The sequence below is a fragment of the Penicillium arizonense genome (genome assembly GCF_001773325.1).
Source record: "Penicillium arizonense strain CBS 141311 chromosome Unknown PENARI_contig081, whole genome shotgun sequence".
Taxonomy (NCBI): Eukaryota; Fungi; Ascomycota; class Eurotiomycetes; order Eurotiales; family Aspergillaceae; genus Penicillium; species Penicillium arizonense.
The window spans coordinates 6,306-24,295 of NW_019173358.1; the positions used below are offsets into that span (position 1 = coordinate 6,306).

Consider the following 17,990-nt stretch of genomic DNA (forward strand, 5'->3'; position numbering starts at 1 on the left):
CCACTGTGTCATACGCGACAGATATCTCATGGAAGCCACCCTTCGTCCCCCGTCATCCTCTCGAAACCTCGGCGGGATGGTTTCAATTGGACTATAGGGGTAGACAGTGCGCGGATAGTACCAATAGCACAAATAGCAACAGAAAATACCATAAACTCGAATATGAGGCATAGACACAGACCACAAATAATCCCGACTGAAATTGAGGTTTTTGGTGGAATGGGAGCATATAGAGAAGGAGCGTTTATCTTTTGAGTTGACCAAATGATTTAGATTATCAATATTACACACTCGAAATTGGGGCGATAACTCGATGGAAATTCTGTGTGCTTTCTAGTATCAGCTCATATTCTAAAACGCCAGCTGGCGTGGACCACACCAAGAACTTATCGCTTGTTAGTGAGCCCATATATTTGATTGGCGCTAAGAAGGTTTACCTTGCTTCATGCGTGAAAGATATAATGATGGTACATGAGTGGGACAGAACTCATCATGCGTGAAGGTGTTGTGCTCTGTTTGCGAGATAGCATTATCTTGTCACACTCCTTTGCAGCCTCTTCAAGCCTTTCTATTGCAGTCTTTGTGTTACAGTAGAAACGAAAGAGCTTCCAAATTTCTTGTTAGCACTGAAAACAGCTATGAACCCTATTAGTGACTGACACTGCTTCAAACTAAATTGGGGTCACGATTTTGAGAAACATACTTGTCATTATTGTAGCCAGAACGCGAGATAAATTTGATAGAAAGAGACCGCTATCGCCGTTGAACTACTGTCCGTAGACAAGAGAAGAACAATAGTGATTCATCATCCCCATCAGAGCTCGGCGCGCCAATTTGGACGGCAAATCGCCTGTCAAGAACATAAACCGTCTACCAAAGTGTGTTGCATCGGCGGGCAAGATGTACACCAAAGACACTCTCTGGCAATTTCCGATGGAGAAGGCCCTTAATGTAGGTTAGCCGAAGGGCGTTTCCGATTAGCATCCGCGTCATCACGTGCATGAGCTTATTAAGGCGTATCTCACATATTGAAAAGCAACGCTTCTCATATAATTCGAATGAAAAATAAAGTGAGGCCAGCCCTAATACCTCGGAGCCCAGCGCAGTCTAAATGTCTCACCGTCAGCATTGAATGATTCAGTGGAAGTAGGATGGCACGAGAGTGGGGAGAATTGTTCTATCGGGGAGACAGCACGACGGTAAACCGACCGCGTCGAAGTAGGTCCTAGGAAAAGTTAGACAACATTGGCACTTCAAAAAGGAGGTGCAGTGTATTGGCAAACAATACGTACGATAGCGGCCAACAGGATCCTTGAGGTGCAATGTCTCACTGGCGAGTGGATTGCTAGAAAATTTATCCTTGGCCGTCTAGAGCCTCCCTGACGTTGCTGGTAGATACAGGGCGCGTAGCAGCACATTCATCTGATGCATTGCAAAAAAAGCTGTCAGCGTGCTGTTCGATTGGGCTTTGAAGGTATATTAACCACTACATACAATAGCGGAATTTTATTTCTGACCTTTGTCACTGGGGAGGTCGTTGAGTGCTGCTGCCTTGTCAAGTTTGGAAAACTGCCTTCATTTGTTGCACAAGCCGTGGTGATTCCATTTCGACCTTTATGCTTTTCAGGCCTAGCCAAAGAGACGACCGCAGCACTATTTGACGAAGTCCATAGTCGCGAGGAGATTCCTGCTTTCTTTCGATTTCCATCAGATATCTGACCAACCGCGCAGCTCATCCTTAGTAATTATCCGAGGGCATTCCTGAACCATGAATAACAATTACCTCTCTATAAAGTAAAGTTTGGGGGCATCTTCAGGATAATGACAGTTGTCTTGTCGACGCGTACATCGGGCGCAAGAAAACGCCCCAGAACAGCGAAATTTTGCTGTTCGGCATTGCTGACAGCTGCTATCAAAGTAGTGTTCGGGATTGGACAGATAAGTGGAGATCAATTATGCTGAGCGCTTTTGTTTTGTGCAAAATCAATTGGCTCTTAAGTTGAGTCACAATGGCTGTGTCAAGCTTCTGCCGGAGTTAAAGCAAGCCGGCCCCACCCACATTCTTCTATTGGAATGATCTGTAGACCACTGACGCGTTTGGTCCCTCGGTGGGCAGCGGAGACAAAACTTACGTTCACAGCTACTACTTTGTCTATGTCGCACCTTTTCACAGTTCACATTGTCCTCCTAAAAGCCGAATATAGTCTTAGAATTCCGAGGTTCTGGGTATGGGGGCTATGACTCTTAAGGTTAAGCCTAAGCCCTCTTAAATTACTGATAGCTGCCTTTGTCACTTGGCTCCACCTAGTCATGTGAGTGGGTCTGCTGGCGATAGGTTGTGCGCCCGCACATTTTCTGCATAACTCCGAATGACGAACTTGCATACAGTATTGTGCTTTCTCATATTAATGTAAATTTAGCATAAATACGACCTGCAGCCCATAAGTTAAAACGGAAATGAGAAATATATATTTCTGTTTCCCGCCAGTTTATTCGAATATATAAATAGTAAGGAGTTGTGGCTTCGATCGAGATGGAAGGCCATTATGCTGTTATTGGTGAGATTCCGAGAAAAACCAACAAATCTTCCCCCAGCACTAACTCAAGATATCCGTAGGGCTTGGAGCCATGGGCTACGGCATGGCTAGCAACCTTCGAAAAAATATACCTTTGTCTTCAACACTTTTTGTTTATGATGTCGATCGCGCAGTGTGTGACAAATTCAAAATCGAGTTCAGTGGCCACGGACCGATAGAAACCAACGAGTCGATAAAAGAGACAGTTGAGTATGCTCATGTTCTTGTATCCAGCCTTCCATCTCTCGGGGCCGTTCGTGACGTCTACTTGGATGGAGCTACCGGTGTACTTGCCGCGAGACCGAATCCAAATAGGTTGATAGTGGAAACCAGCACTATGGAAACGTCATCGGCGACGGAGGTCGCGCAGAAACTGGCTGAGGCAAAAGCTGGATATTATGTGGATGCGCCAGTCTCAGTACGTTGAAAACAAAATACCCTCTTTGAATCCGAAGTAATTAGTTACGCAGGGTGGACCTCCGGGTGCGGCTGCGGGAACATTATCATTTATGATCGGGCATGCCAAACCAGAGCTGTCCGATCTTATGAGTCTACGTCTCCAACGCCTTCTGACAATTATGGGAAATCCAAAGAAATTGTTTTGGTGCGGCAAGCTTGGGACCGGCCTGGCGGCAAAAATCAGCAACAACTACATTGCTTGCACCGTCTTTATTGCGGTAGCCGAAGCAATGGCAATTGGGGTTCGCTCTGGAATCGACGGCAAATTGCTTCGTGACATCATCAATAGCTCCTCTGGGCAGACAGCCATTGGCGACATCGTGACTTTTATACCGAAGGACCAATTGTTAGGTCCAAATGGTTTTCCGGTGCATATAATGGTCAAGGATATCGCGCTGGGCGTGAATGCCGCGGAGTTGGTTGATGTAGCACCCAAAATGGCTCTTACAGCACTGGAGATCTGGAAACAGGCCGAGGAAGTCCCTGAAATCATCGCCCAAGATGGTATTTTCCATGCTTAGCCTCGAACAGCGCTCAGGACGCAAGCAGTGTCTGGAGCTTGTCCAAGCATGGTCGCCAAGCCATGCTGTAAAAAAAAAGCGTACATCTGATACCACTTCTTGTCCTTCAAGTAAAATTTCTGTTAAATGTACAGTACAGTATTAACGCTCGATGAATGGTATTCATCGTTGAATAGAAGAGATCACTAAATTAAGCTGATAAGTGGTTCCAGCAAATAATCAGGGCAAGATAACTCATAACAACGTCATACGTGTTTTGAAATGATCTTCATACCAAGTAAAATTTCAGGACCTGTGGCCTGGTGGAATCTAAGAAGAGCCAAAGCCTACGGGAACAATTGAGACAAAGATTATGGATCTTCACAAAAAGTTCGGATACTTGCAAGCGTTTCGCTGGAATCAGAGGACTTAGTAAGAGAAGTTAGTCTAAATTCATATCTTTCCTGACTAGGTCTATAGAATCGAATAATAAATCACAGGGTAGCCTACAAAAAATAGAGCTATATCACCTTCTAACTTTTATAGCTCGGTTAATACCATTGACTCCGAACCAGTTGACGGATAGCCTAGTGTTACGCACGACTAACTGGTCATCGCTATGTTGGAAGAATCCTGGGTTATACTTGCCTGTGCTTCTCTGTTTTCAACGTCAACGGTCTGTCTCTCAACTGTTCCGTTGCCTAGCAGGCCTTATACAAGCTAAGTCCTCTTGAGAGTATCGAGGAACGTGGCCAGGTAGGGCACCGAGATGTATGCCGGAGTATACTTCTATTCGTGAGTGTTGTCAAGTTATAATCAAGTAAAGAGCCACCGAGTATCCAAAGTGTAAAACACAAGTAACAATATAGATTTGAACTCGAGGAACTAAACTAAGTACATGAGGAGTGTCCTTGTATATCCTTCATCTGCTACTCCAGATCTACCCCAGGGGTATATCTAGAGTCGCCCGTATACTCCTGCGTATACTCCTGGAGTCGACGCTGAAACCACGGTCACGTGATTGCCGTTTCAGTGTTATGTGGAGTTCCTTATCATTTTCGATTGGTTACGGGCTTATTGGAACCCGTAGCACCGACTAGATCAGCTATTTTCAGGAGTGCTACCCAACAGACCTCTCCCAATTCTATATGCGTCGTCCAATGAACAACTTCATGGTACCACTCCTGGTTTATTTGGGCTCCATTCTCAACCCCGATTTATTCTCCGTCATTCTCGTGCCCCGTGTGCCGCCACCAGAAGCATAATCATGTACACAAAGGCACGGTGATATATCATTCACTATTTTATTCTAATGTATAATTTTACAATGTCTTGACTTGAGCCAGTCAATAGCAGAGCGGAGTGAAAATCCCCCTATAGTTTGTCGAGACCGATGAGTATCATGCTGCTTGGGTTGTTGACGATGGGGATGTTGAAGCATCGTGTGATTGTTTGGGGCCTTCTCAGACGCTACGGATATCTGGGTGCGGTTGAGACGCTGAAGAACACTTTGAAACTAAGATATGTCACGAAATAGTCGCCAAGAAGTAGGATAAAACAAAAGAAAGTCTCGGAAGATGATGCGCAAAAGTCATCCTCGTGTGACTAGTCGCATTATTTCAGATACGCGTGGTAAGGGGGAAACTAAAGTAGTAGTGGTCTGCATACCACCTGATTGCGAAAGCTTGCCGAAGATCAACTGTGGTAGTACAGTAGAATTCGAAAACAGTTTACCCCCCGGACACTCACGCTTTGTTTCTCGGCCCGTACCCGAAACGACGCTAGTCCATATGAGGTTACACCAAAAATAACCCCTGTCCAGCAGTATCGTCGTATATAACGTACTGGGCTGTAATGTATGATGAATCCTGGTAAATTACCGTATTTTCCCATAGAAAGTTCTAGCTAGGGGATCTGGAAGGGGTGGGGGAGATCTGGCAATCTGGCTTGATCCACGCCCTACTCTCCTTCTTCTCCCCGTAATCTTCGTCTTCATCTACATCTTACTGAACATAAACGAAAGCTGTACTTCTGTGTACTGCTGTAGAAGACTAACCCGGTAGGCTAATATGGTTCTCGTTTCATGGCTCTTGCTCTCCCTTTCGTCGCTTTCATTCTGGGCGTCTACTCACAACTGGTATCGCCCACCTATGTTGACAGACCTCCAGTGCCTTGATCGTCTGTGAATATGAGCTGCACCTCGTACCATGATGATTACATGTCTCAACCCCCAGATCTTGAACTATGGGAATATGATTCACAATATGCCCCTACACCAGGAAACTTCCGGAGCCCTTATGCTACACGGCACGACTGTAGTCCCTCTCCTTCGATCTCGCTCGAAGAAGAGCCCAACGTCACACGCCGATCTCAGCCGAATAATTTACCTCTTCTCCAGGAATCTGAGTGGGATGCGGACAAGATCTACGACGAGGATCCGCCGAGCTGTATCCACTACTTCATAGAATGGCGTGTCACCCTCAATAACAAGGCCGTGGTAAAGGATACGGAAGAAGACCTGGTATTGACCCCGAGCGCCTACTGGCCCTTATTCCTTGAAAAAAAGCTACAAACTGTCCTTGGAGAGAAGGTCAGCCGCAACAATAGGGTTAGGATCGATGACACAGCGATTGTCGTGGCAGTCAATGATCGTTCCCAGCGTGATTTGACCAAGCGCTTCAACAAGACCGAAATTGTCTGGGCTCCTATCGAGAAACAGTTGCGGATGTGGTCGAGTCATTTCTGTCGTGGAAAGAGACTCACACTGAGGGTCTGTTTCAACTACGTAGAGGATTGCACTTCTCCATCTGCTGGACGGAAGGGGGAGAAGAGAGGTAAATCTTCCGTCACAAAAAGAATGCTTGATGATCGGGATGCCCAGCTTGATGCTGAAGAAAATGCGTGCGGCCAACAATCAATTTGGCGCCGTGTTTATGACTTGATGAAATGTGGTTCGGCTGCATGCCATTTGGGTCCCTACTGTTGGCTGGATCCAATGGGGAAAAGGCATTACCGACTCCGCACGCAAACTCTCAGGCGTTTGGTTACTTATGTCGAGAAAGGTGGTACCTTGGAGACGCATAAAGACGTTCCGGATGAGATCCGGGATGAGCTCTATATGGAGGAACAGCAGAGACAGGAGAAGGAAAAGCGCAAAGGCGGTAACATTCTTAGGGATGGAGGGCCGTATCAACATATCAACATCAATGTTCACCCATCCCACTCTACTGGATTGGCCCCGATGACCCCGGATGATGCCCCGGAAGGGCTGAGAACTGTGACTCCTTTGAATATTCCTGGGTTCAAAGACGTAGCTGTCAAAGAATACGGTGAGTGGCTCGCATCGAATGTATCCGATGATACTCTCAAGGCTGGATTCCGTCAAGCGTGCGATATAACGCTTTCAGATGGCTTCGAACTTCAGCACATCTTCAAGGATCAAAACCCAAATTTCTTCGTCGACAAGGGGATCAAGCCCGGAATTGCCCGAAGTTTCGTAGAAAATATCCGTGACTGGGTGGAGAACGTGAAGAGGGTGATACCGATCGTTGACGTGATGTGAAACAATTATTTTGGTGTAGCTAGCGGCCCTTCGGAGTTTTGACGAATAATATACATGAGATATATATAAATAGAGATATACCACGAAAGTAGACATCTTCACTTAGAGCATTTCCTAAAGATATGATGTGTAACTTGCAGGTTGAGTTGACGGGGCCAGATCGCGATGGCGCTCGATAATCCCATATTAGCAGTACTTTCGACGTAAAGTTTCTTGCACGGCTTCAGTGAGGGTATCCGGGTTCCGGATTGCTTCAAGTAGCTCCTGAAGTTCTGTCTCGTCGCTGCATCGTATCTTGTCAATCAACGCGGACAAGGCATGGCGGTATTGTTGCGCTTCGTATTGGTAGGCAATGTCAATATCCTCTTGGGAATGACCTTGGCGGCAGGTTCGACCGCTCACGCTGCTCACAAGCGTCCGTTGTCCTATATTAGGCTCAAAACAAGTTCACCGTACAACAGCATGCGACTTACCTGGTAATATAGCCATCAGGTTTTGTGCACAGATCTCCAAGGAGCAGAGAAATGTTAGTGGGGGATGTAATTGTCACGCCGAGAGGGCCTCAGAAAGTAACCGGCAGGCGGACCTATTACGTCATCTCGGTCAACATGAAGAGGGGAACTGCAAACATCCCAAAAGCGAAAATAGCGAATTTCGAGCTAGGGTTCAGCATTCAATACGTGGGAGTATGTAGGTAGAATCGATTTTCGAGTATTACTGTACGAAGCATGAAGGCATCTATAAGTTTGATAAAGAGTATAAATTGTCCCTTCGTTATATAATATCACATATTAGCACCGATCTCACCAAGGGCTCTAGGTGTTGGTTCCAACCTCTTGTTTGCAACGACAGAGCCAGATTACAGATAGTCATACTTGCAGCATAACCAGCAACTAAAAGCCAAAAAGAACCAGAGAACAACCTACTGAGGGTAACTACATTAAAGCTCTACACCTTTCCATTTGATGATAACAAACAGTCAAAGTTATGGTGCCATGTAAATCAGAGGGCGCCTTCGACCACGTGTTATGCATGAGGCCCTTCGCTTGAAGCGGCAGGAATAAATTCGTTATGCGTTACTCGACAAGCACCTTGCTCTAGAAGGCGGGATTTAACCGGTGAGTGTTTCCTAAGTGCCGAAAATTGAGGATTTAACGAAAAAACATGCCATGACCACTCCTCTGGACCTTGTTCTGCCCCTTCAGTTTCTTATGAATTTTGTACGAAATAGGTTCTAGTGCCTTAATGTTTAACAGTCAGGCCTGCGTGCCGAAAGTGGCCTCTGGCACTGTCTTGTCTTTCCCCAACTTGGTTGATACACCGTTCCAGAAAGGACCCAAATTCGCGGTCGGGATCATCTGCGTAGTAGCACCAATTGCGTCTTATGAAGCCTTTGAGTTCAGCAAAAAACTCCTCAATTGGATTCAGGTCCGGCGAGTACGGAGGCAAATAAACAAGTTTGACTCCAGCATCGGCACACATCTGCGAAATCCGCTCAGAGTGGTGAAACGATGCATTATCCATGACCAGAACAGACTTTGGCTTCGGCCATCTTCCGCAATGACGAAGAAGCTCATCGATGAAATCTTCGAACAACGCGGCATCCGTTGACCCACGAAAGACGCGAGTAAGCAAAATACCATCTTGGGCATATGCAGGCAGAATTTGATAACGTTCGTCACGGTGAAACTGTGAAACTTGTCGAGGTGCTACACCGAGTGGTGACCAGCCTGTCCGTCGGAAACCAACTCGTTTATCACATCCAGATTCATCAACATAAACAAGGTGGTACGACTCAAAATCCGAGAGATTGAAGATAAATTTCTCGTAATTCGGCACTCTGCTCTTTAGCACTCTGTCGGGCGGTCTTTTTGGACCAGCCTTGGGATACAAGGGCCCTCCTAATACTAGAGGTGGTTGCTAGTATCTGAAATTCATCCCATAGAAAGATAGCCATTTCCTCTAGGTACAGACCTGGTTTTTCCAGCAGATGGTCACAGAGGGCCTCGATCATCGGTGGTGTTATGCTTCTTCTCCGGCCGATACGAGTTGGAGGGGCATGAACTTGTCCAAACAGTCGCAAGTTCCTGCGGATGTTTTTGATCGTCTGTTCGCTACATTCTGCTGCCTCGGCCATTTGAGAACGGGTAAGCGACTGGCTTTGTATCATATCACTGATGAAATGTAGCTTTGACAGTGGTAGTCTCGGTGCCATATTGCGCAGAATTCTTGCACTTCTCAGATGGTGGTGCTGAGAATGGATGTCACGTATGGAGGGGCAACGGGGGTAGGAGTTTCGTGTAAGATACGGTATTATACGTTAAGCAGTTGTCCTGGAATTAAAAAAGTTCTATTCTTAGGAATGTATTATTACGCCTTATCTTAGAACGGATTAGCGTGGTTTCGGGTACGGCCCGAGAAACAAAGCGTGAGTCTCCAGGGGGTAAACTGTTTTCGAATTCTACTGTACTGTAGTTACAATCAGTTCTTTTGATTCAAGATGGACATGTGCCAAGCAACTGTTGTTCACTGATGCAGCTATCCTTAAACTTGCAGCTTTGATAGCAACCTCCATCACAAGGCAGGTGTATCCGCGAACAAAGCTGCGGAATGACCTTCCGGATATCTACCACCGGCCACTTCTACTTCCATACAGGCAACCCGCATTCGGTTCTCCTCTTCAGGCGTAAGTTTGATTTCCAAACTTTTCAAATTTTCCTTGAGCCTGTCGACATTCGTGGTCCCTGGGATAGGGAATACATCACCACCCTGCGCCGACAACCAAGCCAATGTCAGCTGAGATGGAGTCACTTTTTTTTCCTCTGCGAGTGTTTTGATCAGTTCCACCAGGGTCAAGTTCTTGTTGAAGTTTTCTGCGCTGAATCGAGGCGCATACTTCCGGAAGTCGCCATCGTCAAACCCATTCGGCGACGTAATTGTTCCGCTCAAGAACCCACGACCTAGGGGAGCATACGCTACTAACGCAACGCCAAGCTCGCGAGCTGTTTTCAGCAAATTATACTGGGGACTTTCAACTTCCAGCGCAAAGGGCGAATATTCCATCTGAACTGCAGCAATGGGGTGGACTTTGTGAGCTCGTCGAAGGGACTCCGCGCTGCATTCACTCAAACCAAGATATTTGATTTTGCCTTCCTTCTGAAGCTGAGCCAGGGCCTCCACTGTCTTTTCGATCGGTGTCTTTCCGTCCAAACGGTGACAGTAATACAGGTCAATGGACGGCACTCCAAGGCGAGAAAGTGATTTCGAGCAGGCCTGGATGACATATTCGGGGGAGGAATCAACGGCGATCGAGCCGTTTCCAGAGACTTTGTTGGCAAATTTTGTTGCGAGGAATATATTGTCACGCTTTTCAGGATTTGCCTTGAACCAAATCCCAAGAAGCTCTTCACTGTCGCCATAAATATCGGCTGCACTCGAAAAAAAAGTGGTCAGCCAGGGGGCACCATTTGCGATGGAAGATTAAAAGATATGAAGCAAGCCTACCAGTATCCCAGAAAGTCTCCCCAAGCTCGTACGCCGCATCCAATAGAGCAAGTCTTTCGTTGTCAGGCTTGGGTTTGCCGTAAAATGCACTTAAGCCCATTAAGCCTAAACCAAGCCGAGGGACGTCGGGACCGAACCGCCCGAGCTTGCATTTTGGAAGATTAGGGGTACTCATCGTAGTGTGAATGACTGACTCTCGGTATAAGAATAATATGGTAGATGAATTGGAAAAAAGCGAGGAGTATCGACAAGTAATAATATGTCATTTGGTAGATGAGATCTTATATACCTTTGCAGACAGCCCTCCGTGCGAAAAGATGAGCAGTCCATCAAAGGATTTGTCGGGAATAAGCTTATGTCCGATCCAAATTCCGTGGTGCCATTAGAGTAATGAAGTCATCCAGTTTGATACCTCTGGAGCGACGCTTACCTCTGTCATCGATGTCCGCTACTATATTCGGATACAGGAAATCATGAATTGGAGTATCTGGTGGAAAACTTCTCGTGTTGAAGCAGAAATTTTCAGAAATTATCATTTAGGCCCGACCATTGTCTTGCTCGGTCTTATCTCAGAGGATATATGGTTATAGATAATACTAGCCATGTTCCAAAGCGGGTGCACTAAAAAATAACTTTCTGCTAATTACGCTAAAATGTACGATTTGACTACCATACCATTTAAGTCCTGGTAATCGGTAAATTTGGCATTCTGAGTGGATCCGGGTCCGCAGTTATGTATTAATCGAAAAGTTCCTCGGGTGCTTCCCGCCTTATGTCCGATTCGAACGTCATAAATATTCGATATACACCATCCTTTTACTCGGTGGAATAATCTCATCACTGTCGGGATCTGAGCTATAAATCGCACGTCTTCTGGCTCTCCGCTCAGCTTGTTCAGCGCGCAACCGATCCCTCTCCTGCCGTGCTCTGCCAACCTCAAACGTTCGCTCAGGTCGTTGTGATCAAGCCGGCGTTGGTCTCCAGCAAATTTGGAATGTTTCGCAGCGATCGCAAACACCATGTTCAAAAGCTCCATCCACTTAATTCCGGGCTGTATCGTTCGAATAGAAAGACCGACATTGGCTGAGGAATATCTCTTTGCCAACAATAGGAAAGGAAGGATGCGTATCTTTGAAGTATCTTTCGACGAGTTCATTGGCGACGGCTTGTGTGGGATACATGCCAGTATCATTTCCAATTGACATCTGGGTCTCGTCAATGAAGACACCACAAGAAGAGATTGATGGGTCTGTGGTTGATCGAATTGGTTGTCTGTGTTCAAATTTGTCGCCTCATGCGACAGCCTGTATAGCCACGCCGTTGTCGATTGCTCCCCCAACAAATCCTATCGCTTGCAGCGAGCTGTCCCATTTAAAATATTCAAGTGTGGGATTCTCGAAAGAGAATGTGGAAGGTGGCGTGGTTGTGTTTCCTAAGATTGCGGCGGGGGTTGGTGACGACGGGGAAAGACTTGAGATCTACGGGTTGTCTGAGTATAGCTCGGTTAATGGGAGACTTTCTCTCGGGATTTCGAGTTACTGTTTTCAATGAATTGCGAATTCTCACACACCTTTCCGAGGGCTTGGTCGACAATTTTGGCCACCCCAAGGTCAAACTTGGGATAGATATCGCGCTTGAGAGATTCATAATGTTCGAGTTGTTTGGTCATCACCGTGAGGTGTCTAAATACCCTAGTAAGTACTATGTGCCGTAATAAGATCTGGAAGAAAAAGAACATACTACGCATTCTCTCTCGTTTGCCATCGACGTAGACACAAGGGACATTGAGCTCCTGGCACCGCAGGCAAGACGGTCGATGACCAATACAGTACACTTGTTTGCACGCTCTTCTCCAAGCTCTCCAATGGTCTTGTGACCCCCAATTTAGACGTTTACCCTGATTCCATGTTTGTCAATTTTGTGGATGTGGCAAACGTATACACATAGGGCAACATCTCCTCGTCTATATTTTGTTTCGATAGCGGCGGCGTTGTTTCTGCTTTGATCACTACTCTGATAGAAAGCGGGTTCGCCTTTCCCTCGCGGCATTTTTCACATGCTCAAACTACGCGGCGATTAGTAGCGGGAGGTTGGGAGGTGGGAAGGAGCGGGGGCGGGGGAAGGGTGTGTTTGGCTTTGTGTTTGCGACCCGAGAAATTGGGGACTCGCGTTTGGCAATTGCCACATGTTATCAACTTGCGGCTCGTAAGAGAATTTTGAGCCTTCGGAAGCATTGGTTGAGGGGTCGGACGAACAATGACCAACAGCTGAACCGGGCTGAATGCCGCTGATATCCAACATGGAACGACGGCAATACGCGCTGAACAATCTTTTCAATACACATCACCATCCACGTTTGAGCCGCGGAATATTCCTAGGCCAGGGGTGATGTTGACTTCTTGTCATTGTGTTTCCCGGCCCGAAGGCCCGCAAGACGCAATTAGTATCCTCCACTAAATAACCAAGAATTTCGGTTGGCTGGAGCTGAGCCAGCTGAGCCAGATTATGCAGCCGGTGTTAGGTTGTCAGAATATTTTTGTTTTCTAACTAGAGAAGCCTTGCACCAAAACGGTACGGTGTTGGTTAGCAAGAAAGATAGTTTTATATTTCTTTTCGCGACGAACAAGTCAATCGATTTTGCGTGGCTTTTCACTTAAGATCTAGACCTAGGATGTCGCCTAAAAAGCCTCTCCAGAAGGCAACTGTCATCAAAACTGCTTGCGAGCATCAAAGCCAGGCGCCGGCCGACAAGGAGTTCTGGAAAAAATCCAAAAATGTCTGAACCGTGCATATCACGTCAAGGCATCGAAAGCAAAAGCCAAAACCGCGCTCTTCATATCTCAGAAACTCATGAGTGAGCATAATGTGACTCAAGCAGATCTCATGGCCAACAATGATAGAAGCACAAAGCGTGATACGGTGGGCGAAGTATCGCTCGCATTGAAAAAGTCACGGGCTCACCGCGGAGGGTTATGAGAGAGGCTTTTGTTGAGAGGGTGGGCGACGGCAATGTGCACCTTTTTTAACTGCAAAAGCTTTTCGATCGATTTTGGTATCTCAGTGGAATGGTCATTCTTCGGTATTGCTAGCAACACGGTTGCCGCAGCAATAGCCTTCGAAAGGGCACACAATCTGATCTTGGGATGGGAGTCACTCACGAGACACTCGCGAGGTCATGTTGGAAAACAGTGATGTGAGTCGGTTAAGAAACCTTGAACGACGACATCAAATGCTCCCCGGCCTTGTTTATTTGAGACAGAAGGCTTTTCAATTTTCAACGATTTATATTGACCATCTCATCTATTAATACCCAACGTGAACTCCAAAGACTGCCTACACTTTCATCACTAGGAATGGTGGACGTTGTTTCCCAGCCTGGCTTTATTGTGGGTTGTGTTGGGGCTGCTTGCCCGTCGTATGGTGGGATGGTATAATACAAAAGACTAAATCGTGAGGTCTATTGCTGTTACACATCCAAAATAAGCACCACACATTAAGCATCAGCTTTACAGTACCATTAAGAATGCCTGCGAAGTTTTACCATGGCAGGGTGCTCCTAAACGTTACAAGGGAAATCCTCTCTATCCTGTCAAGGAGAACAGGGCATTCGCTCCATCACTTGCACCCACATATTTGAAATCGCAAAAAGCCCTAGGTAGTTCCGCGCATCCCAGGGATGCGTGGGGCTGATAAGTGCTAGGTCGAAGTTACGCAACAGCTGTGTCCGGTCGGCGGTCAGTTAGCGTGTCATCGAGAAGAAAGAGGACTAAAGTAGACATGCGGAGCTGTTTCTACTCACCTCGAATACCGTCTTTCCGATCTCGATTTGTGCCACTGCCTTCCCTAAACACTGGAATCTGCCGTGGCCGAAAATGAGTTCGTTGGTCCGAACCATGACAGCCAGCTTGGCAGGGTTCGACTCGAGCCACCGCTCTGGTCGAAAAGCCTCTGCGTCCTTGCCATAGATCTTCTCGCTTTGGTGCATAGCGTATGCGGAGTACCCAATGCAGGCGCCGCCCGGTAACAATACGCTCTCCCCGTCGACGATAAGAGCATCGCCATCTGGCGGGATATCACGCGGGAAGACGTTCGTAACAGGCGGGCAGACTCGCAGAGCTTCGCGAATCACGGCCTGGAGGTACGGAAGATTTCTAGCCTGGGCGGCAGTAATAAGGCTTTCGTCTTTGCTCGGAGCAAAGCCGCGGCGCGTGGCATCGTCAATTTCGTACTGTAGCTTGAGGTAGACACGGGGGTTCGTTATGAGGTACAGAAGGGTGCCACGGATGGCGCCAGCAGTGGTGTCAGAGCCCGCAATTATTTGTTCTAGGGCTTCAGTGCGCAGCTCGTCACCTGCTAGACCGTGGCGCATGAAGGAGGCTAACATATCGGATTTTTCGTCGGTGGAGCCCGCAGCGCGCTCTTCAACAAGGCGGAAGCATGCGGCCATCATCTTACCGAAGCCGTTGCTATCTTTGGGCGAAGGTGCAATAAACCTGCCGATGAAGGGCATTTGGGTGATCCAGCTGAAGCCCATCGCAAGGGCGGTATTGCCGATAGCAAGCCCCTCCTCGCTAGGTCCATGGGCATAACACAGCGGTCGGACGAGATATATTTGGACCGGATGAGGTACAGAAAATCTTGAAGTCGTTCATCTATCGACCCTTCGAGCTGGATATTCTCCCTTCCCGAATACTTTAACAATTCCGGTTAGCAGCCCACGCAGGTACGAATGAGTGGGGATAGACTCGGAGAGAAGTACGAGGCAGCTATCATACCCCTGGAGCCATCTGCTTCCTCCGCTGCTCGTGTTTCGTGTTATCCGTCTGACTGAAGACATTGTCCCTCCGGTACTCGATTCGTGCGGCTTTGTAGTACCAATTGGAGCGTTTGTAGCCAGGCTTGTTGTTTACGTGCATCCAAACTTCGGGAGAAGACGTGACCAGCACTTGAGGCGCGACACGGGCGATCGGACCTGGCTCAAGTCGAAGATGTTAGCTATAATATATGCGGCTCCCCGGATGCAAAGCATAAGAGATGTCTAGGAAAATCCCTCGCACCATGTTTCTTGTTGACTTCTGCGTACCACTCGTGGCAATTGCCTCGAAGCATCGCCATGCTATGAGGCCAGTTCGAAATGCCGGTCCCCGAGGGCCCCCGGAACTGCATCAACTTAGCATATGTCGTGATAATCCTGAAGACATAGAGGCTCAAGAGGCAGCAGAAGAGCGTCACAGCCTGACCTGATAAGTCGGCTACCGCCATAGCGGAAGAAACAACCGGGAAGAATTGGGAGAGTGGCCTTTGGGGGAGTCCGCGGGCCCTGCTATATACTACGGCCACCATTGGATATGGGAAACGCGTGACGACTTTTGACTTCACGGACATGGAGCTGGTTACATTAATGCAGCGGTTGCTATTCGTGGCCTTCTCCCGCGTGCGTGAGATCCACTTTCTAGTGCTGACTAGCGTGTAGAGAGAGCAGCTCCACAGCCGGGCCATTTGAGATGGGAAAAATAATAATACTCGCGCGTATGATGGGTTCTCTGGGCGGCGGTCTGATCCCTCAGTGGCCTCGGGGATCTTTCAGTGGCTAGGTGCACAGATTTGCGCTTTGCTAGCCCCTCTTCCCATGATTCCGGGACACCCCGCAGCCCGATCGGCAAGGCTTTAAGCCGCGCTGAAGTGCAATGACTTCTATCAAACCATGGCAGATCGCGTTGGGCTCTGGGTCTGTTGGAATGGTCAACAGTTGGCCAATCGCTAGTAGCCCCCGCCTTCCCCGCCTGGTACTTTTTTCTTTTTTCTTTGTTACTAGTATAGGCGTGAGTTGGTCACGCTCCGCCCCAACATCCCACTTTCCCCCGCCTCCATTTTTTGCCCAGCCGTTTTCTCAAATTGCTCCGACGTCAATAGTTTCACCCAAGTCTTTGGGAAATCATCGACTGAAGATATGGAGAAAATCGCAGTGGTAAGTAGTGTTTGATGTTCTGATGCGGTCATTCTCATGTCTCGACTAGGACCCAGACTTCTACTCTATAGCTACTGGTTTTGGCACAGATCCGCAGGACTTTCAGTCGTGAGTGCAACTACAGCATACCTTCTATCGTATTCTCACTCTAGTACGTCTTCAGAGAGACCACCTCTATTGCGTCCTCGATCGCGAGGGGACGATTAGAAAACGGCCGAAGGTCAGTCTAGTCCAGCCTAAGGTCGTTTCCTGGTTTTAACCTAAGAAGTAGATACCAGGCCACTAAAGAAGATGATTACTGGTTAGTTACGAAGCATTGATTTGTATATACATGGAGTAACCATATCCAGGGGACCTTCTGACGAGCAGCAATTCGAGGCGTTTGAGATCGGGTAAATCGCATCTCATCCTCATATTTTTTATGTCTCACTAATAGAAGGTCTGTGATTATGATGAACTCAGCCATATGGTGTTTCTTGTTCTAGATTTCAACCAGCCGAATCCTCTTTTTCGCGCCCCTATCGGCGATTCGCCCAAGGTGAAGTTCCCGAGGCGACACTCACTTGAACGTCCCGTTAACATCACAATGTAGCATATTCTGGACATCGGAACTGGTCAAGGAAGTTGGGCAATGTAATCCGATGAGCAATACGTTTCGAGAAAACCATTAACGAGCCTTAGTGATGTTGCCGACCGCTATCCGTCAGGTACTAGATTTCCCGAGACGACTCCTTCTGTTCTTGGGCTGACGCTGGCTAGCTACCGTCCGCGGCGTGGATATTTTTCCCCCGCCAGTGTCATGGATGCCCCCAAATTGCGTGTTCGAAGTGGATGATGTGCTCCGCGAGTGGACATGGAGAGACTCGTTTGACTTTATCCATATACGCCTCCTGTATGGCGCCTTCCCTCCTGAGGGATGGGACCAGTTATACAAACAGGCTTACGAGTGAGTTTCATCCTTATTACTCGGTCTCGTGTCATCAAACGCTCATATCTGTTTACTCTCGGTATAGCGCCCTCGAACCCGGTGGCTGGATCGAGCAGATGGAATTTGACGTGCGGGTCTCTAGCGATGACGGTACCCTGAAAAAAGAACACCAGCTATGGGAGTGGGGACCAATGTTTATTAGGTGCGCCGAGAGAGCTGGACGGTCGCTCAACATCCACGAAACCATGCGCAGCGCAATTGAGAAGACCGGATTCGTGGAACTGCACGAGGAAAAGTACAAGATCCCCTTAGGACCTTGGCCTAAGGATAAGTTACTGAAGGAGGTCGGACACCTCCAAGATGCCCACTGGAACGCCGCTCTAGAAGGTTGGGCGATGTGGCTTCTCACCCACTTCGGGGAGCCGGAGCCGTGGACGAAGGAGGAGGTGCAGGTGTTCCTAGCTAAAGTGCGCATAGAGCTGAAGGACCCACA

At 47.7% G+C, this 17,990-nt stretch overlaps 7 protein-coding genes across 7 annotated transcripts; 3 read left to right on the forward strand and 4 right to left on the reverse strand.

The window, feature by feature from the left end:
- Nucleotides 1-2,533: 2,533 nt before the first annotated feature.
- PENARI_c081G12066 (NAD(P)-dependent oxidoreductase) lies at nucleotides 2,534-3,556 on the forward strand (the record flags this gene model as incomplete). The annotated part of the gene is made up of 3 exons (XM_022637706.1): nucleotides 2,534-2,558; nucleotides 2,618-2,994; nucleotides 3,047-3,556. The coding sequence occupies 3 exons, from the start codon at nucleotides 2,534-2,536 to the stop codon at nucleotides 3,554-3,556; spliced, it is 912 nt and encodes a 303-aa protein (XP_022482442.1).
- Nucleotides 3,557-5,723: 2,167 nt separating this feature from the next.
- Nucleotides 5,724-7,097, forward strand: PENARI_c081G06181 (uncharacterized protein; the record flags this gene model as incomplete). The annotated part of the gene is made up of 1 exon (XM_022637702.1): nucleotides 5,724-7,097. One exon carries the CDS (start codon nucleotides 5,724-5,726, stop codon nucleotides 7,095-7,097), a length of 1,374 nt encoding a protein of 457 aa, XP_022482438.1.
- A 186-nt stretch (nucleotides 7,098-7,283) lies between these two features.
- Nucleotides 7,284-7,586, reverse strand: PENARI_c081G02326 (uncharacterized protein; the record flags this gene model as incomplete). The annotated part of the gene is made up of 2 exons (XM_022637700.1): nucleotides 7,284-7,522; nucleotides 7,571-7,586. The coding sequence occupies 2 exons, from the start codon at nucleotides 7,584-7,586 to the stop codon at nucleotides 7,284-7,286; spliced, it is 255 nt and encodes an 84-aa protein (XP_022482446.1).
- Nucleotides 7,587-8,331: 745 nt separating this feature from the next.
- PENARI_c081G08890 (uncharacterized protein) lies at nucleotides 8,332-9,312 on the reverse strand (the record flags this gene model as incomplete). Its single annotated transcript, XM_022637703.1, has 3 exons — nucleotides 8,332-8,338; nucleotides 8,419-9,004; nucleotides 9,072-9,312. 3 exons carry the CDS (start codon nucleotides 9,310-9,312, stop codon nucleotides 8,332-8,334), a joined length of 834 nt encoding a protein of 277 aa, XP_022482441.1.
- A 359-nt stretch (nucleotides 9,313-9,671) lies between these two features.
- On the reverse strand, nucleotides 9,672-10,701 carry PENARI_c081G00089 (uncharacterized protein; the record flags this gene model as incomplete). Its single annotated transcript, XM_022637698.1, has 2 exons — nucleotides 9,672-10,525; nucleotides 10,602-10,701. The coding sequence occupies 2 exons, from the start codon at nucleotides 10,699-10,701 to the stop codon at nucleotides 9,672-9,674; spliced, it is 954 nt and encodes a 317-aa protein (XP_022482439.1).
- A 3,489-nt stretch (nucleotides 10,702-14,190) lies between these two features.
- PENARI_c081G00866 (cytochrome P450) lies at nucleotides 14,191-15,863 on the reverse strand (the record flags this gene model as incomplete). The annotated part of the gene is made up of 5 exons (XM_022637699.1): nucleotides 14,191-14,319; nucleotides 14,401-15,172; nucleotides 15,232-15,293; nucleotides 15,377-15,573; nucleotides 15,659-15,863. The coding sequence occupies 5 exons, from the start codon at nucleotides 15,861-15,863 to the stop codon at nucleotides 14,191-14,193; spliced, it is 1,365 nt and encodes a 454-aa protein (XP_022482443.1).
- A 688-nt stretch (nucleotides 15,864-16,551) lies between these two features.
- On the forward strand, nucleotides 16,552-17,964 carry PENARI_c081G10133 (class I SAM-dependent methyltransferase; the record flags this gene model as incomplete). Its single annotated transcript, XM_022637704.1, has 10 exons — nucleotides 16,552-16,569; nucleotides 16,619-16,677; nucleotides 16,733-16,789; nucleotides 16,841-16,870; nucleotides 16,920-16,961; nucleotides 17,032-17,107; nucleotides 17,162-17,202; nucleotides 17,251-17,276; nucleotides 17,329-17,515; nucleotides 17,583-17,964. Coding segments are annotated over 10 exons (918 nt in total), but the record flags the coding sequence as incomplete, so codon positions are not given.
- Between the last annotated feature and the right edge of the window lie 26 nt (nucleotides 17,965-17,990).